General features: G+C 46.0%; 1 protein-coding gene across 1 annotated transcript in view; it reads left to right on the top strand.

Annotated features, from left to right (window-relative positions):
* Positions 1 to 1,385: 1,385 nt before the first annotated feature.
* The window catches only part of SGPP2 (sphingosine-1-phosphate phosphatase 2), a gene marked incomplete at its 5' end in the record, with an annotated part of 35,221 nt that continues 9,293 nt past the window's right edge, over positions 1,386 to 27,313 (top strand). The window contains 3 exons of the mRNA XM_083869052.1: positions 1,386 to 1,607; positions 15,498 to 15,656; positions 25,270 to 25,449. Of these exons, the coding sequence (XP_083725178.1) occupies positions 1,386 to 1,607; positions 15,498 to 15,656; positions 25,270 to 25,449 (561 nt within the window). The remainder of the gene's footprint in view (positions 1,608 to 15,497; positions 15,657 to 25,269; positions 25,450 to 27,313) is intronic.

The following is a 27,313-nucleotide window of genomic DNA, read 5'->3' as shown; positions in this document are numbered from 1 at the left end:
TGTGATGCAATCTTGCATAATTTGGGGTATTTGAGAATGAAAAAAAAGCAACAAACTTTAAATGAGTCTATGTTGAGCAAATTGTGATTGTGTAATTCTTGTACAAAATTTATATCTGGGAATAGAAATGGGCTGTTCTAAAAAGAAAAAAATGCTTTGATGGAACTAACATGCCAAATGTTTCAAAAGTAAGAATCAGCAAGGATCACCTGTGGCAAGGTTTGCAGCCCCAGAACTTGAGGGGCATCTTCCAAGTGATAACTCCTTTTTTTTTTTTTTTCTGTAGGAAACTCCACAGCTGTATCTAAGGGAGAAAATATTTAGAGATGCATCCTTATAGGTGTATGTGTACATGTATACAATGTAGATGTGCAAAGAAAAAGAAGGGGAAAGAAATAAAAGCTGATTCCAAAACTGGACAAAATGAAACCGGGGACAGCTCAGGGTGTATTTTACACTCATGAGATGAGCCGATGGAAGATCACAGAATCACAGAATGTGTAGGTTGGAAGAGACCTTCAAGATCATCGAGTCCAACCCAGCCCTGACACCTCAACTGGATCATGGTATCAAGTGGCACATCCAGTTTCCTTTTAAACACATCCAGGGATGGTGACTCCACCACCTCCCCGGGCAGACTATTCCAATATTTAATCACTCTTTCTGTGAAAAACTTCTTCCTAATATCCAACCTGTATCTGCCTTGATGCAGCTTAAGACTGTGTCCTCTCCTTCTGTCAGTTGCTGCCTGGAGAAAGAGACCAACACCCAGCTGTCTACAACCCCCCTTCAGGAAGTTGTAGAAAATGATAAGGTCACCTCTGAGTCTCCTTTTCTCCAGGCTAAACAACCTCAGATGAGCCCATGTAGCCTGGCATCCATGCCTAAGTGTTTTTCTCAAAGATCTCGGTGTGATTCAGAGCATCCTATCTTCAGGTTAAGAAGAGAGCAGGAAAAATACCATGGCAGGAAAAACACGGAAGAAAAGGAACACTCTGAATGTCCTGTCCTCGCCGCGGGGATGGCGGGGTTGGGAGCTGGGGGGGGGGGGGGAGGGGAAGCGCTGGGGCCGGGCGGCAAGGGGAGCTCCGGGGCGGGGCAGCGCACCTGTGCGGGAGGGGAGAGACATCTCATCTGTGCGGGAGGGGAGAGACATCGCACCTGTGCGGGGGGGAAATTTCCCCTGTGCGAGAGGGACATCGCACCTGAGCGAGAGGGGAGGGACATCGCATCTCTGCGGGAGGGACATCTCTCCTGTGCGGGAGGGGCGGTAATCACACCGGTGCGGGCGGGGCGGGACGGGCGGGGCGGGGCAGACGCACCTGCCCGCGGCCCCGGGGCCGGCGGGGCGCGCTGGGGCCGCGCTGCGCGGAGCTGGCGGCAGCATGGCCCGCCTGCTGGGCACCCTGCGCAGCTCCCAGCCCGTGGCGCGCTTCCAGCGCTCCTGCGGGCTCTTCCCCGCCGGCGAGGAGAGCGGCGGCAGCGGCGACCCCGCGGAGGGGCCCCGGGAGCGCGGTGCCCCCAATGGAGCGGGCGCGGGGCTGCGCTGCCCGCCCGGCGCCGGCCGCGCTGATCCCCGCGGGGCGCGGAGCGGCCGCGGCACGGAGGTGAGTGCGGGGGGCCCGGCTGTGACTCAGCAGAGCCGCCCCCGGCGCTGTGCGCGCAGGAACGCCCCGGGAGGGTCCCCCGCATCCCGCCGCCTGCCCGGGCCGGGAGGACGGAGGGAGGGAGGGCTGGGGCTGGAGCGGGGAGAGCTGCGCGCTGCCGCAGCCCGGCTGCATCCCGGCTTCATCCCGGCTTCATCCCGGCTTCCCGGGAGGCGTCTCGGGGCTCTCCGCGCTCTCCCATCGCTGCCGCCCTCGGGATGGGGCGGTCGGTGCGAGCCGGAGTTGCTGCAGAAGGGCCTGGGGGCACCGCAGCCTCGGCCCGGGATGCGGTGGGGAGGAGCAGCTGCTCCCCGGGGTCTGTCCGTGCAGGGCGCACCGGCCGCGGTGCTGCTGTCCCCGGCCCTGCCCGCCCATGGCGTGCGGCTGTGCCCCAGCCGGGCCCGGCTCGGGGAGCTCAGCCCTCTCTCTGCCTGCAGCCCCGGTGCCCGTGGGGACGGGCCCGGCAGGTCCCGGCGTTTCCCGGCACGGTCTGTAATTCCCCGTGTAGGGGAAGGGAACAGGGAAGGAAGGGTATGATGCAACCCGTGTGTACAGGTCGGGCGACCTGCTTTTTCTCGTACTGTAATGACTTGAATTCATTAGCAGATCGTTTTGTGGTGCCTTTCGGAAAGAAGGTGTGATAATGGGCTTCCACACTCTACCTGCAATATAAACATGGACCGGCCACGAATGTCACAACTCTACCACTCTTTCCCTTCCATACTATTTTACTCTTCCCTGTTCCACATCCAGTGCTTAGATTTCCATTTCAGGCATCTAAAATTCTTTAGCTGCTGCTTCTTGACTCTTTCTCAATTAATATAGGTCAGTCTTGTTCACTTCTGAACTACAGTAAGCTCTGTTTTGGGTAAACTATGCAGGTAAGTCCCTAAAAGATTTCCTGTCACTGCTTTCTTTTGAACAGTGACGTAGTTCATGTAGCAGTGTTGATACTAAAATCCTGTCCAAGTTAATGCTCCATGAATGCAGCTGTTCACCTTGAGCACTCGTTTTGGGTTTCATGGAGTAAGGCACAACTAACTTTATGTGAAGGGTGAATGTGTTCTGGGTGAGACTCCACGGAACTTGGATATAGAAGCAGAAGAGTTTGTTTCTATAGAGTTATGACACTTCTGAAACACAAAAGTTGGGTTCAAACACTCCCAAAATTGAGATGGGAGTAATAGATTGAACAGTGAAGTGCTAGAATTATAAAGACAGGCTCTCTATGTTCCTTTTCATTGAAACTGGAAATGAAAACTACAGTTTTCATTTTTACAAGGAGGATCTTCTGCAATCTGACAAGAAACGTGAAAACCAAATTTGGATCTCCCTTAGGCTAAGGCTCAGGCCCCCTGCTTTGTTGCTACGTGACCTGAGGTTACCCTGATGTATCTGCAAATAAGCAGGTTTAGGAGTCTCATTTACATAACAAATTCTTTGGCCATGAATTCTCTATGGACAGTGGCATTTTCTTGCTGCCAGCTGCAGATGTTTTCAGAAAGGTGCTGAAGTGCTGCTCCTGTATTTCCCTCCTGGAGTCTTGTGTGGCTCTGTGCTCATCCATCCCTCCCTGGGAGTTTCAAAGTCCTTGTCATCAGGACAGTTGATTTCTATAAGGTAGTAACTTTCACACTGCTTTGTCTTTACTGTCACAATGTCTTAAAGGTTCTTAGGTTCTCCTGTGTAAGTTCTTGGACAACCACTAGGTTATACTGTAAAAACAGAGCACATTGCATGCAGTGAGGGAGATGTGAATGGCTTATGGATGATGGTACTGCCACAGCTCCATGTCTCCAGGACATCCCCCTTTGTTCAGTGCCAGCTCTCAGGCCCCTACACCTGACAGGGGCTGGATCCTGTGCCAGGGTGGCCCAGCTGGAGAGACTCTGGGAGAGGGAGCTGAGGGCTGGGAGCTGATGGCAGTTTGGGAGGGGATGGACAGGGTAGGGGAAGATGCCAAACTGCATGGAGAGGAGAGAGGATGTCTCAAAGGGGTAAAAAGACAGAACAGCTCTTCCCCTGGAAGAAGGAGGCTTTTAATTACTGGATGTATTTGTGCCAGGAGTGCTGCTCACAATTCAACGTCATCTTTGTTTACATATAAACTGGAGTTTAAATGTGTGTTTAAAACAAAGCCACGAGGCCGGATTACAGTGGCCAGCAGCAGCATGAGTGGCTGTGTTTCTAAATCTTTGTAAATCAGTCCTGCCTGCCCCACAGGAGTTGCCATGAGATGAGACAAGGAATAAAATGCTTAGATGTGACAGCTGTGGGTGCATGTGTTTCTTAACTATTGAATCAGTCACCTAGCCCATGTTATTGATGCTCCTTGCTTACCAGATCATTTAGAATCACTTTGTAATACCTCAAATTCAAACTCTGGTGTCTGTGGATGATACAGGATGGTGCTAATCCAACACACTAACTGGGTATACATCCTGGCTTGGACTAGATACTGAATCTATGGGCTTTTAGCTGAGAAACTGTCTGGGTTTATTACTACAGAAGACAAGAGAGGACCTTCTTGTAATTATCCTGTCTCTGCCTAATACTAGTTCTTTTCTGTACTGCTTTCTATTATTAGTTTGTTTCACAAGGAATTTATTTCTGGAACAGCTAAAAGGTATCTTTTCCTGAGGCTTTGTAGGAAACCCTCAAGCTGTGCTCTTAAAAACACCAACTTACTACCTGAAGTTGGTGTTCTGTGAGGGGCCAAATAAAGGCCACATCTATTTAAAAAGTAGAGCTTTATCTCTAATCTGGTGGACTTTTGCTCCTGAAATTGATAGCCTGAATGAAAGAGTACAAAGGAAAAAAACAACCTTCTAGTCAAAGTTCTTTGTAGAGATTTGTTTGTTTTTCTTCACTCTTCCTTTCCCAGATGCTTTATCATCTCGAGATCTGTCTTCCTGCCTTTCAGTGAGTACAGTTCATGTTTACACTGTAGTTATTCCTTAACTGTCAGAACTGGTCCCAACTGGCACAATGTTTACAAACTTCCTGATGATGTTTAGTGATTGTATGGTTCTTGCTTGTGCCATAGGTGAGGATAATAACCAGAATAACAGCCAGGTGATGGTAACAGAAACAGAGAAGATAGGTACAAACTGCACATCCATCAGAGATGTATTATAGTCCCCAAAAATGTGGGCAACTACTTGCAAGATATAGATTTAGCACTGGTTTTACTGTGATGGGAAGGCTGGTCACTTGAAGCATGCTTGCTCTAGAGCCTGAGTCAAGGTTTTTCCTCTGTGGTGGTTCCTTGCAATGGATTTTTGCATCAGCCTCAGAGTCTTGCTTTTTCTTTTTAAATTGCTTTGCAGGCTCACTTTGTTTCGTGTTGTTTCCCTTTCCATGCAGGAGTAAGTTGGCAGTAGCTGAGGTAGGTTCAGCAGGAGGGGCAAACCCTTGTGAAAAAACCCCATGAGCACTGCTAGGAGAAGAGGCAGCAAGGCATTTCTGCCTCACTTTGTCTCCTTAGAGGATGCAGCTGAACTTTTGGAAGCTCCTCAGTGTGGAGCTGCAGCTGGGGAAACATGAGATCCAGTGTCTTGTTTCAATGGGCTGAGCACAAGGCTCACATTCCCCAGCATCTCTCCCGTGCTCCGTGTCTTGGACCTCCCCTACCTGGAGTGGCTGCCCAGGGAGCTTGACTATCCTGCACATGTCCAGATTTTGGTTTGAGGTTTTAGCAGCCAGGAGGGCATAGTGTTAATCTATATGAATGAGAAAGTTTAATTGGAGGGTTTTGGCCAGCCCTGAGTGACAGTCACATCCAAGATTCAGGTAGCTTGTGGCAACCCTGTGAGGATCTGTTAGCACTGGGTTTGCCTCTCCTCAGGGAGCAGCCTTGCATCCCCTCTGCAGAACAGGCTGCAGAGACAGGTGTGTGCTGTTTACCATCTCATCTTCAGGATCTTGCTGCAGAAGCACCTGGAGTTAACAGAAGTTTGTGAAGCTTTGCTGATGGCAATAGGATACCCTGTGTGGTGCTGAGGGAGTGGGTGCTGGCACAGGGGCACACGAGGGGCTGTGCTGGCAGCCTGGGTCCTTACACCAATGATGATGATGATGAGCGTCATGACTCAGTGCTTCCTGGCTCACAGCCTGAGTCATCTTTTTGGAGGCCACTGGACCTCATAATGAGGAGCTGTCAGGATCCTGGGATTAATTCCAGTGCTTGGAGGTGAGCCACTTACTGCTTTATAATTCTGCTGAGTGTCTTGGGCCATTAGTTCAGATATCAACCAGAATAATAAAAGTTAATATGCTGTCATTTTTCTTGTTTGGGTCTCTGGAGAACAGGAGTAGATTTAACAGACAAGAAGCCAGAGAAAATGTGTTCTGGAAAACTCCTTTGGACAGCCAGTTCTTTCAATTAATCTCATTTTTATGCTCTGCAGGGAATGTGTATGGGTCATCTGGGCAGTGGAAGGTGACTAATGACTGCTATGGCAAGTAAATCTGAGGTCTAGAGGGTACAGGTAGTGTTGTCTAAACCACGAAATTTTTATTTAAAATGGCTGTTCACTTTCCTGCTTTAAATGATTTTATATCGGTCCAGTTTGTCCAGTCCAACTTACTTTCCCAAGGTAAACTTCTATTGGTCTAGATGTAGAGGACTGTGAATGCCTTAATATGGAGCTAAATTGACAATTTACTTATTTTATTACTAAATTTTGGAAATTATTGCTAGATATAAAAAATATGTTTGATCCTACATTTTGAAGACAGCTGGCAGTTGCAAACCACTGTTAATAGGGTTCCCTGAGCCTGTGGGTTCTGGCACACAGGGAGTGGTCACTATCACCCCAGGCCAGGTCATTTTTATCCCCTTTGCAGCTTGCTCCACTGGATGGAATTATAACTGCTTACTTAACCAGTTTATGAGGTGTAGTCTCTTTAGTATTCCCCAGTGCCATTTCCCTTTGCAAAGTGAGAGTGTTGGGCTGCTTTATTTTACAGGAGGAGTCAGTGTCAGACCCCTCAGCTGTGCCACAAGAGCAAAGCCTGGATGTTTGCAGTGGGAAGAGCCCAGAGGCATTAGCAGTGAGGAACCTGCTCCCTGACAAATATACAGCCCACCCAGCAGCATCTGTGGCGTGAAGCAGAGGGCAGAGCAAGTAAAAAATTGAAAGAAATGACTGGGGAGAAGGGAGTCCTTACAGAGGGACAGCTGACACTCATGTCACCTGCAGGTGGGAGGTGCCAGGGTGAATTTTGAACTGGCACTGGCTGAAGTATTAAAGCTTGCAAGCACCTGCCAAAAAGTGCCACCAGGGCTGTGCCAAGGGGGCTGCAGCCACAGAGGGGCTCATTCAGTGGAGTAGGAGATCCAGGCCTTGAAGCAGCACTTGGCAACATCAGGTTGCATGATGGTCTCCTTGAGAGTTTCTCCATCAGAAACAGACTGACATCGGTATGGCCTGAACTAATTGCAACTAATAGTGAGGCAGCAAGTGAATTAAGAGGATCTTATCTGCAGATCTCCTCCCGGGGGCAGGCTGGCTGCTGAGGTGTCCTCCCATGTGCCTCTCCACAGCCACAGCTGGAATGCATCCCCCTCTCCGTACAGGGCTCTGTGCCTTTTGGAAGCACATGGACAATGGCACAATTTAGTACATGGTGCTTGTAGGTTTGTGATGGTACTTAACCCAAAGCTCTATTCAGCACTACCTTAGGAAACTACTCTGGCTCAAATCCTGGAACTGTCTGCTGGCAAAGAAGCCACTTCACCCTGTGCTGGTGCCTGATTATAAGAGATTAAAGCAAGAAGTTCAGTTGTCTGAAAACAGTATGGTGTTACTCTGTTTGTGTTCCAGAAGCCCTGCTGCTCTGTGCCTCTCAGAACAGACCTCTGCCATGGAACTAATCTTTGTGCAAAATTAGCTGACTGGATTCATGATGCTGCTGTGTAGAAATAAGGGATTAATCTATGGTGTCAAACTTCCAGGCTATAGTTAATTTCTAAAATAAAACCTTAACGTGACAACAAGCTTTTTGCTCTGAAAAGAAATGTGACAGTGAAGTCCTGGTTCTCCATGGTCATTGGCCATTCCTGCAAGATTCTGTTGGGTTGGATTAGGTTAAGTTAAGCTTCTCTTGAGGATCTCCTCAGGCCTGGTGTGCTGGGGCAAAAGTGTGTGAGAGTCTTCCCATTCCTCCTCCTCAGTATCTCTGCAGAACACCTCGGGTATCCAGCAGCCATGCAGGCCCTTGTAACACTGACTCATTTGGTTTTGGCAGCAGGTCAAAGCTAAGAGGTGGTGGTGCTTGAGGGAGATGGGTGGGTGTGTGGGCAGGGTGACCATCTAATGCTGTGCTGCTGGAAAACTGCTGTCTTGTGGCACATTCTTCTACCCATAAACAGCTTTAGTAACACTGAACCTTAGGAAATGTAAAGTAGAGTAAGTTTCAGAGGAATCTGATATCTGTTTTGAAGCTGTAATCCCTGTCTTTCTAAACTGCCTAAAATTTCCTTTCTCTGTTTCTTAACTTGCCTTTTCTTCCCTCTGTCCACAGACACTGATGCTACCTAATCCTTAAAACACCTTCCTCAGACATTTGCAGGTGCAGGCTCTGTGTTGCACCCCACAAAATTGCAGTCTAATTCTCGTAAATTAAAAAGCAATTAAATAAACCTGTTCTTCCACTGTAAAATGGGGAGGAAGGAAGCCTTTTCCTTCTGCCCTTCCCTCACCTGCCTCTCTTGCCCTGTCGTTTCCATATTGCACAAATTGACCAGTTCTTCCTGGAATGTGGGAGGATGCTGAAGTGCATGAGAAGCTTACCCACCACATCTGTCAGGGCAGCTGAAACAGCCATGTCCAACCTGCCCAGCCTCTGCCTGGCAAAGCAGGGCTCAGGGAATGAAGGAGGTGAGCTCATCAAGGAGGAGAAGTGCACAGCCCAATTTATGCTGCTGTTGTGCAGCTTTCCTGGCAGAAAAATGCTGCCAACACACATCAGTGATTCATAGCAAGGGTGTCAGAATTGGGCTTCTGGGGAGTTACTCCAGCAGCTGGAATAACCACGAGAGGAACAATTTTCCATAAAGAGCAGGCAAAGAAATAAAGGCAGAGGTATTACCCTCCATGTTGGAAAGGTGCTTTCAGGTGTGTGCTCAAAAGTCTGAAGATCATGGTGGAAGGTAGACCTATTGGAGTTCCTCAAAATTAAACTGCAAGAAAAGGGGTGAAACATAATAATGATCCCATGGCACCACTGTATGGAGAAAGGTCAGACCATCTTACCTTTTTAATAGCAACAAGCAAAAGCTCCAAAGCATATGAGCTGGTAGGTTTGAGGTTTGACTGGATGATCTTTAAAGGTCACCTTCCAACCCAAACTATTCTGTGATTCTCTGAATCATGGATGTCCACTCTCCAGGAGTCTGCTAAGAAAGGAATATAGGAAGTTAAATGGCCTGAGAGTGTGAGTGCCACAATGGACACCTTTTGATAGAAAGTGATGAGAGTTTTCAGAACAGGTTTCATGGCCATGTGGAAGTCACTAGCTGGAAACGTAGATGTGAGAGGCATGATGCCTGTGAGATGGATTTAGAAGAAGGTGCAGTTAGGCTGGGGGATGAGAACAGAAGTCAAATAGTCTTGTCAAGCTGAAGGTATGGTTGAAAATTGACTTCTATTCAATAGGTGCAGATGCTTATTGAAGAAGCAGGTGTTGCCTCAGCATGGAACGGTAGCTGTGGTAGTGATTTCATGGAGAAAAGTTGTTTGAAGTCGCAGGTTTGACATGGTTCAGTGGTGACAAACGTCTGAAAGCTGCCCACAAAACGAATGACATAATGCAGGACTGTTCCTTCACCATTGCTGAAGTGTCACATCTGATCTTTGGGTTCTGTAATTCAAGACAGGCATGTTGGAGCTGTGTCTGGAAAATGCTCAGTACTCCCTGTAAGAATTACCAGGCAATTAGGGAGTGGAAGAGAGGACAGTTATGTCATTTTTGAATGCTTATTGCAGCCTTCTCCTGTGACAGCCTTCACAGGAAGGAAACAATTTGTTCCTTGTCTGCAGTAGATAAGAAAATAGCCATAGGTTTCAGTGTCAGCAAGAAAGTTTCAGGCTAGGTGGCAGGAGAGCAAAGTACTTGGAGATTGCCTGGAGCAAGCAGTGCAGCTTCCACTTCTGGTTTGATAAGGACAGGTTAGACAGACTTACACTCCCACCACTCTGGTGGAAGCCATCCATCCTTGGTAGGCAAGCTGGACCAGCCTTGGTTTAGGCTGTCCGGAAATGTGAGGCTGTCCTTTCCAGTGACTGCAGGCATGGTCCTTCACAAGCAATCTCAGCCTCCTTAGCGGCCACTCCCCTTTCTATCTGAAAGACTTACTTTGGTTTCTTTAAGACAGCTTTCTTTAAAGAAGACAACATAATCAATTTTTCCTTCCTTGATTCTTCCTATTAATTGCCTAAAAAAATGCTCTGTCAACTCTAGTCTTATGTTATTCCACTTTATATTTAAATGACTTGGCAGATTCTGTTACTTCTATGTGTGTTCCTCCAGCACAAGGATGAGGCTAATCATGTTACTTTCAGAGCACGATACAGAAATAAAACCTGTAATTCAGTCTATTTCCCAACTAATAACCAGAGTGGAAGGGAAATAATACGAAGATTAAAAAATTAAATCTTCACACATAAATTGAAGTGTCGTAACTGTGTTCTGGACCCATTCCAGCATCACTGTGCTGGGTGTGTGTTGATGTGTGTATCTCAGCTGACCATCCTTTACAGGCTGAAGGGGAGATTTTGGATGAGCACACACTGAGGTAAGATGTGGTGACTGGAGGAGCATTGTGCCCATGCTGACAGCGTTGGTGGGAAACCTTTCCCATTGTCTGTCTGGGTGGTCTCAGCCTCTGGTCTGGCAAAGCACAGCCCCTTTCAGCCTGACTGCTTCCAGCCATCCCTGGTGCTGTTGGCTGTGCAGCTTTCCTGTTGTACCTTGCTGAGAGTTTTATCTAATGGCCTTTTGGAATGAGTTAAGAAAGTGCTGAAATACTACCAGGATTCTGCCTGACTTTTAGACTCCCCACTGGTTCTTTACCTGAGACCACTCAGTGTGCTGTGACTCTCTGGCTTGAAGCTTGAGCATTGTTAAGTCTCGTGCAATGATTGTCTTGCCTCTGCATCAGCTGATGGTTCCAGGCCACATCCCTGCTCATTAGCCCAGCAGTGCCTGCTGCTGTCTCTGCTTGCACAACACCTGGGATCTGGATGTGTCCTCTGTGTGCTGGGCAACAAGGACCTGGTGCCAACTGCAGAGCTGGACAAAATTTTATGACATTTAAGGAGGATTTTCCTGTGACTTCTGTTTGTCTCCATCTCCACACTTCTGAGGTTTTGGTTGGCTCAAGGTGTCCCTCCAACAACACTCTGTAAACCTGGACAGCTATTGTAAACTGGCTGCCTCATGCTCTGTAGAGGCTAAAAAATTAATTACTTGTTTTAAATCACTTAAACAGAGTGAGAAGCTGCATATATGTATGAGCTTGGTCAGGTGTATTTTTGATGCCTTGGGGTTCCTTGTGTGTACTTTGTGGGCTCCATATGCTGTTGTCCTGCCCCTGCTGTCTCCTCTGCAATTCCTTCCATGGCTCTATTATTGCTCCTGCACCCAGCGAGGGGCTCATGGCCACACCAGGATCTCCCTCTGGGCACAGCCCCTGCTCCCTGGCCACCCCATTCCTTCCTCATGGAGCAATGGGTTGCATTGTTGGTGTTCTCAGGGCAGGTGAATGTGTGGGTGCTGGAGAGTTGTTGGATGCCCTTGGCTGCTTGTTGGATCTTCAGGAAAGCAGTGTTTGATGTACAGCTGTGCAGTTGGATGGAAGAGCTGAAGCCTTTGATGATTGTGGAGTTTACTTTTTCTTGTTTGCCAAAATCTAATTACCAATATCTATTTTTTTGTTGTTGTTGTGACTTGATAGGTTCCTTTTTTAACTTGGTACAGTTAAGAAACCTAAAATGATGTAAAACTGACTGCTTATGTAGAGTACCCCAGTACAGAAGGCTTTTTCCCACTGGTTTTACTCTAAACAGTGTAACAGCCCTGTGGGAGTGAATTGTCTGATTTATACTGTCTTTGTGTACAGCAACATCCAGACTGGAATTTTTGATTTTTTATTTTGTGCCTGATTTTTGGTGGCTTCTCTAAATTTAGAACCCTTTTTTTTTTTTTTTTTTACTGCATTGAAAAACCTTAAAGTAAAAAGTATGTAATGTGTTAATGAGGGACTTTGGGAGGAAAACTCCTAATCTTTTGCAAGGCAATGCTGTTGGAAGGGGAGCAAAGGGACTTCAAGAACTTCAATTAAACATGTACATCTTCTGAAAGATCCGAAGTAATTGAGAGCTGAGAACAGAGTGTTAGTTAATGGGATCTCTGGGTCAGACTCTGAGCCTTAGAAGTCTGATCCTGCACAGCTTGTCTCTAGAGACAGGGCAGGAAAAGCTGGGGCCTGTTTTGCTCTCCGACAAGAGATCTCCCAGAGGAATTGCAAGGAGTAGTATCTTTGCACAGCTACTTTTTTTTTCCCTAAAAATACATTTTTAATCTATTATGTTAGCAGCTCAGCTGCTGCTCCTTTGCTTCAGCTTTGAAGGCTAAACACTACATATATACATCCTTTCTAAAATGATGGATTCCTCCTATGCTGTGTCATTGTGTGGTCTTGTATCCCCAGAGCCACCAGGGTGTTGGTTTGCCCTGCTCTGCTGGCCCTGTAGGAACGTTTTGGGGATGCTCCCATGCTCCCAATGCTGGGGAGGTTGGGTGGGTGCTGTGGCAGCACCTGGTGTGGGTCACTCACCCCACTGCAAATGTGGGATGACCTGCAATAGCCATTTTCTGTTTATGGAGATTCATACATCCATGAGAGTTTCTTGTAGTCTGAGCACTTGAGGTTTTTCAAAATAGACACTGTACAGTTGATGAGAAGGGTCAGTTTTGTGAAATCACCTGTCTTCTGTGTCTTCAAACGTTGAGGCTTATTACATCTTCTACATCTTATTACATCATTGCTTCTGAAATGCTCTAAAAATTCTGACTTTATCTACAGCCTTAATTGCTGCCCATTAAAACCTCTCCGATCCAGACTGAATAGCAATGGAGATAGATGGAAGGGCTGATTTGCTGGAAGGGCTTCAGGCATTGTGGAAGGCATCAGGTCAGTGCAGTGCATTATGAATAACCAAGTCTAAAGATAGGAGTTACTTTAAAATTAGAGATTGAATAAATTTCTGGGAATGTTAGAAGATGTTAACACAAATAATGGATTTTTCTGCACTGGGGTTAGAATAAGAATAAAAGGGAAGGCACTTCACAAAGCACTGCACTCTGCTTTCTGCAGAAATAGTGGGTGTAGGTAGTAAATGTGAGCTCAGTCTGAAGGTGCATGGAGGAGGCTTGCTGTACTTACAGTGCCTTGGGATCACAATAAATGCAAACATCACTTTATTACCATGCTCTACCAAGCATCAGGTGGAGTGATTCTGTGGCACTCTGTGTGCCTGACGTGTGGCTGCCAGCATCGTGTCACAGACAGGCTCTGTTTGTCCCCTGCCACACATTGGCTCTGCTCCACTGCTGGTGTAGAGTAAAAAAAAAATAAAGGTGCTAAAACTCCAACCAAATGTGTGTGTGATTTCTGATAAAAAAGGAAAGGAAGAATAAAAAAGAAAGGTTTGAAGAATCGTGTAGAAGGACTTGGACCTGTCTTCAGCCTGGAAATATTTCTTTTAACTCCACATTTCTTTTAGAACCTGATTAACCATATTTTTCCTTGCAAAACACTTACTGGAATTAGAAAGTTTTATCTCTCATCCCATGAGACTGCAAGTATAAAAGCATTACCTTAGGGATGTGTCTGATCCTCTCTGAGCTAAAGCACACAAGCACATAATTCCCAATACCTTGGAGATTAATGCTTAAGTGAGGAGTCAGTGGTGCCAGCAGAGGGCTTTCCGTGGGGCCCTGTTAAGTGTCACCAAATGCAGTTTTGGGATCTCAGAAAGAAGCATTGGAGTTGCTAATTGCACTGGGGGTGTTTTCTAAGTGGCAAATGAGACTTGAGACACTCAGACTGATTGCTCTGTCATGCAGCCAGCCACAGCACAGAGCTGTTGTCCTAGAGGGATGCCAGTAACTCATCTGTGACCCCTGTGACTGATAGATGGGGGACCACTCCTCTGACCCTGGCATTTCAAAAAATGTTGACTCATCTTTTCTGTTTATTGGTGCAAAAATCAATTCAAGTTGTGGGGGGTTTTTATAATAGTTGAATGGATGCAAGTTCTTTCCATCTTGCCTTTGTCATCTCCATGCAGTTTGCCTCATCTCTGCATTAAAAGCAGCTGAAGAGACTGAAACTTCTATTGGGTTTTGCAGTGAGTCACAGTGCATGTCTAGACTCCTTAGACAATTTTTGTTTTCTCACTAGCACGCAGGATGAGGGTGTCTCTTTAGTAAACTAGTTACACAGCCAGCTCCAAGCATAACAGATTTCCTATTTGGAGAGTTTTACAAGCTTATGCCAAAGCTGTATCTTAACTCAGTGTGCCTGTGCTGAGACCATCATGATCCCTTCTTGGTTCTCATCTTTAGACAGTTCTTTTATCTTGTATTTACATAGCCAACATATATATTTTTAATTTTTTGGGGAAGATGGTGTGAGATTAGTTTGGATCCTTTGCTCCTCCCCTGAATCAAAACTCCTCTCTCTCTCTCATTCTCTATCTCGTTATTTCCTGAAGTGACACTTGTACCTACAAAAGTAATTCACTTGCCTGTTGCTCCTGCAAACAGAGTGAGGCTTCTTAGTGGTGTCCTAGTCCCAAAGGGCAGCAGCAGCTGCAGCAAACCTTTTCTAGACACATTGAACAAGTGCCCAAAGTCATGGCCTAAGCAATGTGTGCTCTTGTGAGGCTTCCCAGCTCTGGAGGGCTGGGTGTCACCTTTTGGAAGAGGGAAAACAAGCGTGTTAGGTGGGGTCCATCTAATGAAATCATCTGGCTGCCAAATCCAGAGACTGCATGAAATTTCATGCTAAATAAAATGAATATAAAAGTGCTAAAGTCACTGTTTGCAATATATCTACTGGTAATGGTTAAAAATACAACCTCATGATTGTTACTTAGAAATGTTGGAGTGAGAATCTGATGGTGACAGGTGCAGCTCTTTTCTCTGCCCACTCAGAACCTTGTGTTCCCCTGGATCTGCTGGTGCAGCTGTGGTTGCTGAGCCCAGTCCCATTTGGAGCTGAATTTTCCAGCTGTGGCACCTCTGTGTGGGGTGATGCCATGAGATCCTGCCACCAGGAGCTGGGGGCTGGAGGCACATGGAAGATCCCAGTGTTGAAGGCTGCTGTCAGCAGCACCTGGCAGCAAATTTCAGGGACTACAACGAGGCCAATTTTAAATGAAGTAGTTCAGTAATTGCAGTTTAAGTTTTTCAGCTCAAAATGCATTTCCAGTGAAAGCAGTGGTGGCTTTCTCTACTGATGTAGAAGTTTCAAACTTAGCACGTCAATACCTTTAATGGAATACACCTGATTACCCTGGAGGAAAGGCTGATCCCAACTCCTGAAAGTCTTTGTCCATGTGACTGCTCCCTTAGTCTGAATAGATTTCTGCTCTGCAGGAAATGTAGCTGTGCTATCACTACAATCTTAATTTTAGTATAAAAGTGGAACTTCATTTCTTGACACTTCTTATAACAAACTGTTTGGTTTAAGGACTGGGAACTGTAGCAGTTATAATGTTTTAAATGTCTGTTATATTTTTCTACTTCACTAAAATGATAAAATTCTTTCATTTCCAGGGTTGCACACAGAAGTATATTGTGAAGAACTACTTCTACTACTACTTGTTCAAGTTTTCAGCTGCTTTGGGTGAAGAAGTTTTTTATATCACTTTCCTTCCATTTGCCTACTGGAATATAGATCACTCCGTGTCTAGAAGAATGATAATTGTTTGGTCTGTAAGTATTTCTATGATTAATTTAAACTTTAATTCTGCATCCATAGCAAACAAATATTTAAGAACAAGAACAACCCTTCAAAGAAACAAAATCCCTTCAAACAAAAGAAGCACCAACACTACTCATGTGTAGCTTGTGTTTAGAAAGAAAAGGCATTGCAATACTGAGGGAGGAGGCGAGAGGCATTGTCTGACTCAGGATTTCTTCATCTCTGCCACATCTTGGACAGACTTTTTTTCAGCACAATCACTGACTGAGCTGCTTTTGATACAGTTTGCACAGAACAGTTGGGAAAACCTTTCCTTCCCAATGCATCATAGTATTTCAGGGATAGTTTTCCATCACTTTAGGAAATCTTTCTCTTATTCTCATTTCTTCTGTGTAATTTCATGTAGTTCTGGCTTGGTTGAAATTACAATAAACCTGATAGTAAGGGGATATGCAGGCTGCAGTGGAATAAGCAGGGTGTTTCTTCAGTCACTTGAGGGAGGAAAGATCAGATTGTCTGTTGAAGGCTAAGACTTGAAAGCATTGATTTTTATTAATATGGGAGTATTCACAAATTAACTGACTTCAGCATTGTGTCAGCATTGGTTTGGAGTATCCAGAATAATGTATTTCCATTGTAGCTCTGAAAAAACCAGGAGATAACCAGGCACACAGGAGATAACAGGACTGGCTGTTTTGTCACTGCCATTGCTCATCTTGGTATTCATCAGACATTTCTGCCCAAATAAAACCATTTTAGAACAGAGAAGGGAGGTAGGGAGCACCTCTGCCAGGTGGCAGAGCCTGGAGGTTTAGTTATCAATCTACACTGATTTAAGAAACTGAAGCTTGGTAAAATCTTTAATATAATATCCAAGTTTATTTCTGTACAGTGAAGCTTCTCCATGATCTAGTCAATTCTGGTTAATAATATTTTGTATTTTGAACCAAATAATATGATAAGAAATAATAAAACCAGCTTAAATTGGGTCATACATTTCAAATACACCTGGTCTTGGACAGAAGACATCAGTTGGTCTGTGCCAGCAACCTTAGTCAATACATTTTATAAAGAGAACATGAAAAATAACTTGCAGATGAAATTTAGAAGTAGGTGGACACAGTATAACTAGAGCTGGGTTTTGGCCAGGAATACACCTACAGCTTCTGGAAATGTGCCACAGAAGATGAAAATTGGTAGTCATTGCCTTCTGGGTTTGCATATTGCTCAAAAAAAATGAGCCTTTGGAGTCCTTTACATGCATTTCTGTAGACTTGCCTTGCCTTTTCCTTGCAAGGAGATAATCTGAGTATTGGCCAGATCTAGTCTAACTTATTAGAGTATTCAAGCATCTGATATTATGATAATTAATATTATTTTTCACTTACTGAGTTGTGGAGTTGCACTTTATACTGAAAAGGGGAAACTGTTTTAAATACATGAGTGTGTGACCATCTTTATTTTTAAAAAGTTAATTATATGTAATCGTGAAATGGCTAAAAATGTCTGTGCAGGCCATGTTGTGGCAATGTCTGTTAATGTTGTGGCATGCTCAGCTGGCAGGGTCTCTTGCTGGTGAGCAGGGACTGGTACTCTGTCTAAGAGAGTCATAAAATCATAGAATGACTTGGGTTGGAAAGGACCTTAAAAATGCCCTACTTCCACCCCCCTGCTGTGGGCAGGGACCTTCCACTAGACCAGGTTGCTCCAAGCCCTGTCAGCATGACCTATGCCATGGTCATGGATGTGACATTTGGCTCAGCTGCATGGGAAACACCAAGGTGTCAGTGGGACAAAAGCTGTGCTTTTGGTGATGGAGTTTTGAAGAAATGCTTCTAATGCATGATGATGATGTGTGGCTGAAAAGAACTGTGTTAGATGACAGTAAAAGTCCAGGCAGACTGATAGTCTCTGCCAACAGCTGTGAGTGATGGGCTGGGAAGAGCATGAAGGGATAACTGCAGGACCCAGGCATGTTCTGCAGAAGGCTCTTACCCATCTGGGGAAAGGCATTGGTATCAAAGGGAGAGCCCTAAAGGAAAGGTAGGAGTAGTTCCCCTTTAAAGGGGGTGCTCAGGATGAGGAGAGGTTGTTAGTGAAGCTCTTCAGCAGGGAGAGAGAGTGGACTAGCAAGGACTTTTTCAAGAGTCTGGGGCAAACCACATGGATATGTTGGGAACATGGTTGGCAGAGATGTTGGTGGCACCACTGGCCAGGAGAAGTGGCTCTGGAGAAGTAGAAGTGGTGCTGAGGGTGGTACTTTCTGTACTGTTTCCCACTCAAACCTGAAAGTTTCTGCTTCAAGTTGGAAATGACAATGTTGGTGTCCCAGGATGAATCAGGGGAGTTTCTTCCCTTAAAAATTAAAGCAGCATTAGTGCTGTTTACAAAGACTTCCTGCCATCTTGTCTGTAATAGTTTATGCAGAGCCAGTCACCCCCATTTGAGAAAGATAATTTCAAATTGGAGCAGGGCCAGGGATGATTAAAGAACTATTTTCTGAGACTATTTTCTGAGCAGAGACTGAAAGCTTAGATAAATCCCTAGCAAAATGAAGTTGGAGAGAGAATGGGGCTGGCTGCAAAAACCATGGGAAGGAAGGAGCTTCTTAAAATAAAACTACACTCACAAGAAGAAACATGTATAAGGCAGTCATAAATAATTTCAGTTGAAGCCAAAGGTTGTGAAATAGCTCTAGAAGGGTGAAGGGCAGAAAGAAAAATTATAAAGAGTTTATTTCAGCAGCAGCAGAGGAGTGGACTTGGAACCCTGGAATATCTTCCCCAGCCCTGGGTCCCCAGAGCAAGCTGCTTGTGCCTTTCTGTTCAGGTGGATGGCTGTGGGAAATGCTGACTGGTTTTGCATCCAGATGCTTTGGCAGCTTAAAGCAGCACGTTGTGCTTCCATGGGGCCTTGCCTCTGAGGATTCAGAGTATATATGCAGCCTTTACCTTTGTGGGCAGATGGAGGAAATAACTGTATGAAACCTCTGAGCAGGCTGCTGAGTCAGTAATGAAGGTACCCTGGTGTCTTTGCTTCTCTTCTCCAGTAATTTGAAGTAAACACTCTTGAAACTGCACAGGCAAGGCTTTGATGCCTGTGACTCTTGTGATTTCAGCCAGGAAGTGCAGAGATGAAAAATAGCTTCACACAGTCCCCAAATGTACTTTAAATTTACTGCACATCTCAGCTTGAGAGGTGAGAGCTCACTTTTTTTTTTTTTTTTTTTTTTTTTTTTTTTTTTTTTTTTTTTATTTTTTTTTTTCCTTTTTCTTTTTTCTTTTGCACTGCTTCAGGTTTGAAATTTTTATTTTGGTGTGGAATTTCAAAGGCAGAGACCTGGGAAAAAAGAATTTACTGTTTCAGTTTGCTATTCAGTTTCAGTTTGCTGTGCCTAATAAACTCTTTTTTTTTTTTTTTTTTTTTTTTTTTTTTTCCCTCAGGCCACACCTCTTTATAGGCTATAAACTTTAATTTATGCAATGTACATAAGAGCTGACCAGCAGAGACTTTGTTGGGGCAGGTGTGGAAGCTTTTGGCATGTGGCAGTGATAAGCTGCTGACTCAGGGGTAGGTGGCACCTCTGAAGGAAGGCAGAGTTTGGGTGGCTGGTGATGCCAGGCTGTGTGTGCCCCTCAGGGCTCTCTGAGCAGCACTGGGAGGGGACATCTTCAGCAAGCCTGAGAAGGTTCTGGGTCTGAATCCATAGCAGTTTAGTTTTCTATCTTGCTTTTCAGAGGAACTGTTTTCTAAAGGCTGTCAGCACTTAGTTACTCAGCAATGATGAGCTCTGAGCTCCCTCTCAGGGTAACCAGGAGTTTTCTCATCAGCAGGAGTTTACCTGCAATTGTGATGCCACTGATAGAGCTGTGCAGTGATTGAAAACACACTTGGAAGCAACTCTGGGTTTAACAATTCTTATGTGCTTGTTAGTTTTAGTGCCTTTGCAACACTTCACTGAAACAAGCCTGGAACTGCTGACAAACACAGTCACTTGAAAGCCAAGCTCTTTAAAGCACCAAATGTTGCACTGCACAAGAATATGTAAAACTGTATTCAGGCACATAAGTAACTACATGTCAGAATACAAAAATAAATAGTGTGTGCAAGTTGATAAAGTGTTGATTGAAAGGGAATTTTGAAAGAGCTGGTAGCTGTACTCCACCCTTGAAGAAAAAGTGCCAGTAAGGCTTTCATAACTGAAATGGGCTGTGAATCATTTAAGGTGAAGTTTAAATTTGAAACCTTTTGTATTTCAATAGAACTTCCAGGTGTAACTGTTTGCCAGTTTTAGATGTTAGATGACAAACCAGATAAATGTGACAGTACTTTTCCCTGCTACCAGGAGCCCGGACCCAAATTTCCTTCTCTAAGCCCATTATAAGGTAGTCAACTATCTTGTAGATTTTGTCTAAAGGCTTCTTTTAAAGACAGAGTGAATGTGTTAGGGTGTTGGCTGGTTGTGCTTCTGAAGGCTCGAGGTTGTACTAATCTTGTTCTGGTTTTGTGTTTCTGAAGCCTGAATTGAGATAAAGTCCTCCTTCCTTTTATATACATGTAAATACACACACACACACACACATATATGTATATACATATATATATATACACATATGTACATATACACACACACACATATATATCTATATATAAAACTTTCTTAGGAAGCTGCCCATGCTGTGTCTTCCTTGTCCCCCTGCCTCCTGCTGCCCTTTGCTGTGCTGTGAATACTGTGCTGCTTGTGGTGGGCTGGAGATCTGCCTGTTAGATTTGCTGCTGCCATGGTGGCTGGGACAGCCCCAAGGGTTTGGGCATCCCACCAGCTGAATGTGACCTTGAATGTCACATTGACCCTGGCCACACCCTTGGTAAACCTGAAAAGCTCCTGTGCAGCCAGCAGAAGGTTGATGTATCTTCTGGGGAACAATGCCCATGCTGGAAATGGCAGGTCTTGGAGCTCTAGGAGAACCAGCTACCCCCTCCCACAAGGTGTGTGTGCCCCAAGGAGGATCCCAGCCCTGCTGTAGGTGTTGGCACTTGGGGAGCAGCCCCATGTGCTTCAGGAGGGGATGGGGAGGGAACAGGACACAATGTGAGGGTGGCTCAGGGCCCCAGGCTGGCAGTGTCTGTCTGGGGCTCCTCTGCTCTGCAGGGCTTCCTCCACCTGGGCTGCTGCCAGGGCAAGGGGCCAGCAGTGCTGCTCAGTGAGTGTGTGTGTTTTCATGGTGTGCTTTCCTGAGGCCAAGCCTTAGCTCTTGGCACTCACTTGGGGGCAGGAGGAGTACCTCCACAAGAACATGCTCTTCCCTGCCCTGTTCCTCTTTTACTCTGAACCAAGTGATACTCCAGGGACACAGTCACAGCTGGTATCTGCTGCAGTGTTTATCTGGTCACTTACCTGGGGGATGCCGAGAACAGATCAGTGCAGGCTGGGTGCTTGGTTTAATTTCTGTATGGTAAATCAAAGTCATGCCTCCCTCAGCAACCACATACAGTCTTTACTTCTGCTTGACTAATCTGCAAATGTTTATTAATAGTGCATCCTTCTTTTTCTTCTTCAATATGCTTGGTCACTCCTATCAGTGCACAGTGCTTGTGAAAGAAACACAAAGTAACATCATTTTCAAATGGTGAATTTCCTTTCTGGGAAGATGACATATACTACTGCAGGCCTGGGTTTCTAGAGCCAGGTTATAGAGTTTCTATTTTGGATCTAAACCAGCAGATTCAAAGTCAGGCTGCCACACTGAGTCTCAGGGATGAAGTTGCCAATGCTATTTGTTCGTGTGTCTTCTCTAGAATTTTGCCTTGTCCTTTAAATAGATCAATAATGAAGATAAGGACACCTGCAAAATCAGAGGTTGAAAACAAATATGATCTGGTTCCCCTTTGTTAGCTGAAATATTACAGAATACCAAAAGAATTTCTCCTCCTGACCTTCATATGCCATGGGAGGGTCAGGTGTGTCCATCCTGTGCAGAGGCTGTGGCAGGGCAGGGATGAAGGAGGATGTCCCCACACAGCACACCTGCAGCACTGAGCATGTTTCCTAAGTCCTGCCAGGCTCAGAGTCTGGGCAGATGCCACAGGAATGTTCCACAGGGGAAATTGCACTCTGTGGCAGTGCTGCCACCCCTCTGCACAGGGAACCGGCTTAGTTGTGTCTGTCTGCTCCGTGTGGTGGTAAATCTGCTTCCAGAACTCTTGCTTATTTACTCCCCCTCTCATGGGAGTGATGCATGTGAGGAGTGAGGGGAAACCACTGCAAATGCCAGACAACACCTGCAGGTGAGAAAAACCTCCTCTTAGGGGTTGGCATACACACCAGAGGTATGGGAATGTCAGGGAAACAGGTCACTTCATGGCACTCAGATGCTCAGGAGAGGAGCAGCATCTCACCCCAGAGGGACCTCCTGCAGGTGTTGGAACAAATGAATAGGTATCCACACCTGTGTGGATGCTAATGCCTCACATTTGGTTCTGTAGTTGTTCACTAAAGCAAGATCTGTTAAAATACAGAGACAGATTTGTCTTGTTTATCCTGATGCAAAGGCTCAGGTGAAGAAGTATTTTTGGAAATAGACCATATATGTGACTCAGAGCAAATTTAGAGGAAGCACTCAGGAAAAGATTACAGAGCCTGTCTTGCTGCTATAGCAACTGCCAATTGCCTTTGTGTAGTAAAATGTAATGCTGTTCACTCAAAGTGGCAATAAAGCCTTGCCTTTCCTTCACCTGGAGCTCTGGCTTACTGTAAAGGGTTCTTATTGTCTATTGCCCTCAGCACAGGCCAGCCAAGCTGGAGTGGTGGAAGGTCTTGGGTTTAAGTTGCTTACAGTTTTGGGGGTTTTTGTTGTTTGTTTGTTTTATTGCTGCTACATTTGTTGCAAGGATTTAACCTGGAAGAGTTCAAAGTCATTTTCGTTGCATTGTGAAAACACGGATGCGCATGAGAGAAGGGCAGGGGAGGGCACTGCTGGATGGATCCCACTAGTGCTGCTCCTGCCCTGCTCTGTGCCACAGGGAGGGCACCCCACTGCCCGGGGCAGGCAGGTCTGGCAGGAGCTCTGTTTGCTTTGCCATGCTGTGAGCAAACAGCCTGGGCAGAGCCCCTCCAGGCCCTGCAGCCCGCACAGAGTCTGGGCAGTGCCATGCCCCTGCAGCCTGGACAATCCTGTGCCCTTGGAGCCTGGACAGAGCCTGGGCAGTGCCATGCCCCTGCATCCCCTGCAGCCTGGGCAGAGCCGTGCCCCTGCAGCTCCTGCAGCCTGGGCAGAGCCTGGGCAGTGCCATGCCCCTGCATCCCCTGCAGCCTGGGCAGTACCCTACCCCTGCAGCCTGGGCTGTGCTCCTCTGGCTCCAGCTGCTGTGTGCAGCCCGTGGGCTGCAGGTGACACAGAGCAGCACCTGTGCGGGGTGGCCTTTAGCAATGTGCACCTGCTGTCTCGGGAATCCTGCCAGTTCAGCTGCTGGGGGCTGTTCTACCCCACCCACAACTGCTGCTTCTGCCACATTAATGCAGGACAGTATGTGTAAAGCCACATGCATGGTACCCAGATAAGCTAAAGGCAAAGGCCTGGTGCTTCAGAGATCAGTGTTTAGTCTGAGCATACTCTGGAGTCCCCTGCATGTTTTACAAAGGTTGTCTCACCTGTCCTCACCATCTATACTGTGTGTTTACAAAAAGTAGAAGGGTCAGAATTTAATCTGAGATGCTAGGAAGGGGAGAGTGTTGTGAGGATGCCTGGTATTTTCACTTACCCATCCCACCTCCAGCATACAGTCTGTTTTTCACCATCACAGGAGTCCTAGCATAGCCTTCATTTTTGAGATGACTCATTTCCTTTTCTGCAATGCTCTTACGTTCTAGTGCTAATAATACTTCCACAAGTGGAAGTCATTATTATAGAGGACTGCTGATAAACTGGCTCATCCTACCTTGCCTCTCAGATGTTATCACAAATGGCAGCCTCAATGTTTTATGTTCTCCCTGGGAGAGTAATTTTTCTTTCAACCCTGGAATTTAATTAACTTCCAAACATGTGTCCGCATCCATTTGGAAACTGAAGGCATTAACTAAATAGACCCACATGGTAGGTTTTTAAAAGACATTTGTTCCTTGAGCCTTTGTTTACTGTGAGCAGTCTGGGGCAGGGTATTCACTCCCTGTAGGAGCAGCCAGGTGTGTCCCACCTGCTGCTGATAATAAGGCAGTGATGTGATTCACATGATGAGGGATAAAAGCTGCAAAGGCCCCAGCAGTCACTTTTCCAGGCCCTGGTGCTGGCTCTAAGTCTGGCACTCTCTGGCATGTGCTTTGCTGTAGAGAGAAGGATGAAGAAATGTGACTGGATTTACCTGGTCCTGACTTGTGAATCCTGAATCCTGTCATCTTTCTTTTAATGTGAAACCATTTTTTAAATGGCTGATAGGAGAGAGAGGGATGCAACGTGCCTGGTGACAAATGTGCAGTGGCTGATAGTGTTGCTGTTCCAGCATATGGCCAACACCAGTAGCAAGGGAAGGATGTTATTTTAAGCCCCCTCCTTTGCTGGTGGAAGCATGAGAAGCAGAAGAGCAAGCTGCCTCACACAGCAACTGAGCTTTCATGGTAGACACCAGTTAACTTGATTTTTGTATTAAAAAAGAAAAAGGGGTTTGCTTGGCTTTGTTTTAAAAAGCCTCCTCTGCCTATGTGTGGCTATATTATCTAAAGGGAGGAGGGCTACAACAGAGAACAAATATATCCTACAGGGACAGCCTGGTTAACTTTTCTCAGATGTCCTCACTGTGGGTGCTGAGAGCCTGATGCCTTTGGGAAGAGGCTGCTGAGGAGCCAAGGATGCTCTGGGCATGGCTGGATGGGCAGCATCCATCAGGGATACTGGATAGTATTGCCCCTTGTCTCTGCTTCCCTTGCTGACCTGAGAATGTGACATTTCCCCTAAAAGTAGTGTTGCTATGCTCGGGAGCTAATTAATGCAGCCCTTGCTTAAACCTCTGGTGTCCTAAGCAGGGAATAAAAGCCTTTTACTGGGGAGTTAGGCAGGAGAACTGGTACCTCTTGTCACTTGTCCAGTTCTCCCTCTGCTGCCTCTGCGAGGATGTCGAGGCTGTCATTTAATAACCACAGGAGTGGTGCATCCCAGAAGGGTTCCTGCAGCACAGGCTGCCCTGGGTGGGGTGGGAGCTGCTGGGAGTGGGGGAGCTGGTGCTGGACACGGCTGGGCAAGGCACTGATTCAAAGGTGGGGGTGGAAAATTTTCTCTTATGGCTGTTTTGTTTGCAGGAGAGGGGTTGTAAGGGAGAGGGAGGAAACTTAAACTTCTCTAGCATGGGGTGGGAGCCAGCTGTCTGTCTCACGCTGTCCTGTATTGCTTAATCTCATCAGCAAACCCTACTTTTGGTCCCACTTCTGCTCAGGTTACCACACAGTGCAGCAAAACCGCCACTTCCTTTGCTGGCTGAGCTAATGGAAACCCCTTTAATAATTCAGGGGATAAATTCTCCACTTGGAGGGGTGGATTCTGCTGGAAAAAGCACAGAAATACAGGTGGTTCTTGGGTGGGCTGCATGGGGATTGCCTGTGCTGACTGACAGCCCTGTGGCCTTTCCTGTCCCCAGATAGTGATGTACATAGGCCAGGTCTCCAAGGACATCCTGAAGTGGCCTCGGCCCCTGTCACCACCTGTTGTGAAGCTGGAGATGAGGACAAATGCAGAGTATGGGATGCCATCCACCCACGCCATGGCAGCTACAGCCATCTCCTTCTCCTTTTTCATTGCAACCATGAACCTGTACAAGGTAAGGGGACAAAAAGAAAACAGAAGAAGAAAAAAAATACATTAAAAAAGCCTGTGTCTGCTTCCAGCAAGCCGCATAAAGCTTGCAAATCCAAAGATGTTGCTACTTCCAGAGGAGTTCTGTATTTATTTTCATAGATGTATATTCTTCCCTGTGCTTACCTGTAGCTGGTCAATTATAGACACAAGAAGAATTTCAGTGGAAATGTCCCTTTTTTTTTGCACAGATTCCTCTCAGAGCTGCTGTCAGGCTGCACTGCCTTAGTGTGGTTTGGTGGGTTCGCTGTGTTTTTGCACGTGGTGTCACCATGGAGGGAAGGTGCCTGGTTACCAGAATTTTGTGCTCACCTCATGCCCATCAAGTCAGTGCTGCACATTGGGAAATGCTGGCTGCCAGGGAAAACAAAGGAGCTTTGAGTCACATTGGTTGTTTTTGTATGAAAGGAAAAGCATCCTTGGAAATCCCCTGGCTCTAACCTGTGTTAGACAAACAGCACACAACATGATTGGAAACCTGCTTGTCGGAGCAACTTCACTTCACTGGAGCTGTGGGCTGCCTGGGGAAGTCTCATCATTTTTCCTCATCATCTTCCTAAAAAGTTTATTTCCTGGAAACTCATTTCTCCATGATGATTATTTTCATTCCATTTGATGAATCCAAGCCTGTGCTCCCTGTACTCTAGTAATAATAACTTCCTGACTGTATTGTATTTAAGAATGTCTCACAGCCCTCTCAAGGGATAAACTTTGGGATGGAACCAAGAGGGCTCCTGTTCCCTCTGTGGTAACTGGTCAGAGCAGCTTGACAGTGGGAGGGGGACAAGGAGCCATAAGAGGGAATATTTGTCAGCCCTGGAAGGCCAGATCCATCCCACGTGTCAGAGCTGCCAAGAAGGCCAGGTCAGCACCACCTCCTCCTCAATCCACAAGTGACCAGTGGGACATGCAGCTCTTCACAGGCTGTCTTGGGCTTCTTGGAAACTGCCATGAAACAATAAAGCTGCTGTCAAATAATTAAATGGTTTAATTGCCTCTATTAGGATGGAAAAATCTCCCAGTACATTATGCTTCTATCTTCTCACGATGCCCTAATCATCAGTTACTGATCTGGACTAGCTCCCAGGCTGCCTGCTGAGGGAGGAGTCAACTGGGTGTAAATGCTCCAAAGGCTTAGAGAAATGAGGAAAAATAGTGTTTTATGAACTGGGAGTGACATCTGCAGCTGGGTTTGAGCTCTGTATTCAGAGGGCTGGAGTATGCCACGGGAAAGGGTCAGAAGAGAACTGTTATACTTAGAATTTCCACAGAAGCATTTTTGTGCTGACCTGCGGCCCCCCTGGTCAGTTGTCAGCCTCTGGCAGAAGATGGAGACTTTGTGTCAAATTGGATGAATTAATTGCATTTATTTATATTTTGAGTTGGTTTATTTTTTACAGAAAAATCTCCCTTATGGATTGAAAGGAGCCCAGCAGCCCACTCAGTTTCAGGGTTTGAATGAGTGGATTAAGGGCTAATATGTTAAGCTTATTCTTTACCAAATGTGGGTTTTTCATTCTTAAATGTTGATTTACTTAAATACTTTCCATGTTTTTAGGCTACTCAGAGAGGATATTAAGCAAAAACAGCTTAATAAGAAGATAATTAAACCTATAAGTGTCACGAGGAGGAGTGGTCCTCACTGTGCTAATAGCTGGATTGTGGTTTCAGCCCAGACATTGATTCTCCCCACTCAGCCCACTGCTCGAGGACTATTGATCACACTTCTGCTCAGACTCTGCAGCTGTCACAATCCCCTTGGCTGAGCTGAGACTGCAGTGCTACCTCAGGCATGGCTTGTACAACATGCTGTGCCTTTTTCCCTAAGC

This window comes from Zosterops lateralis (assembly GCF_965231275.1).
Source record: "Zosterops lateralis genome assembly, chromosome: 10".
In the NCBI taxonomy this organism is placed as follows: domain Eukaryota; kingdom Metazoa; phylum Chordata; class Aves; order Passeriformes; family Zosteropidae; genus Zosterops; species Zosterops lateralis.
The sequence above is the reverse complement of the archived record's forward strand: the minus strand, read 5'-3'. Positions and strand labels throughout refer to the sequence as shown.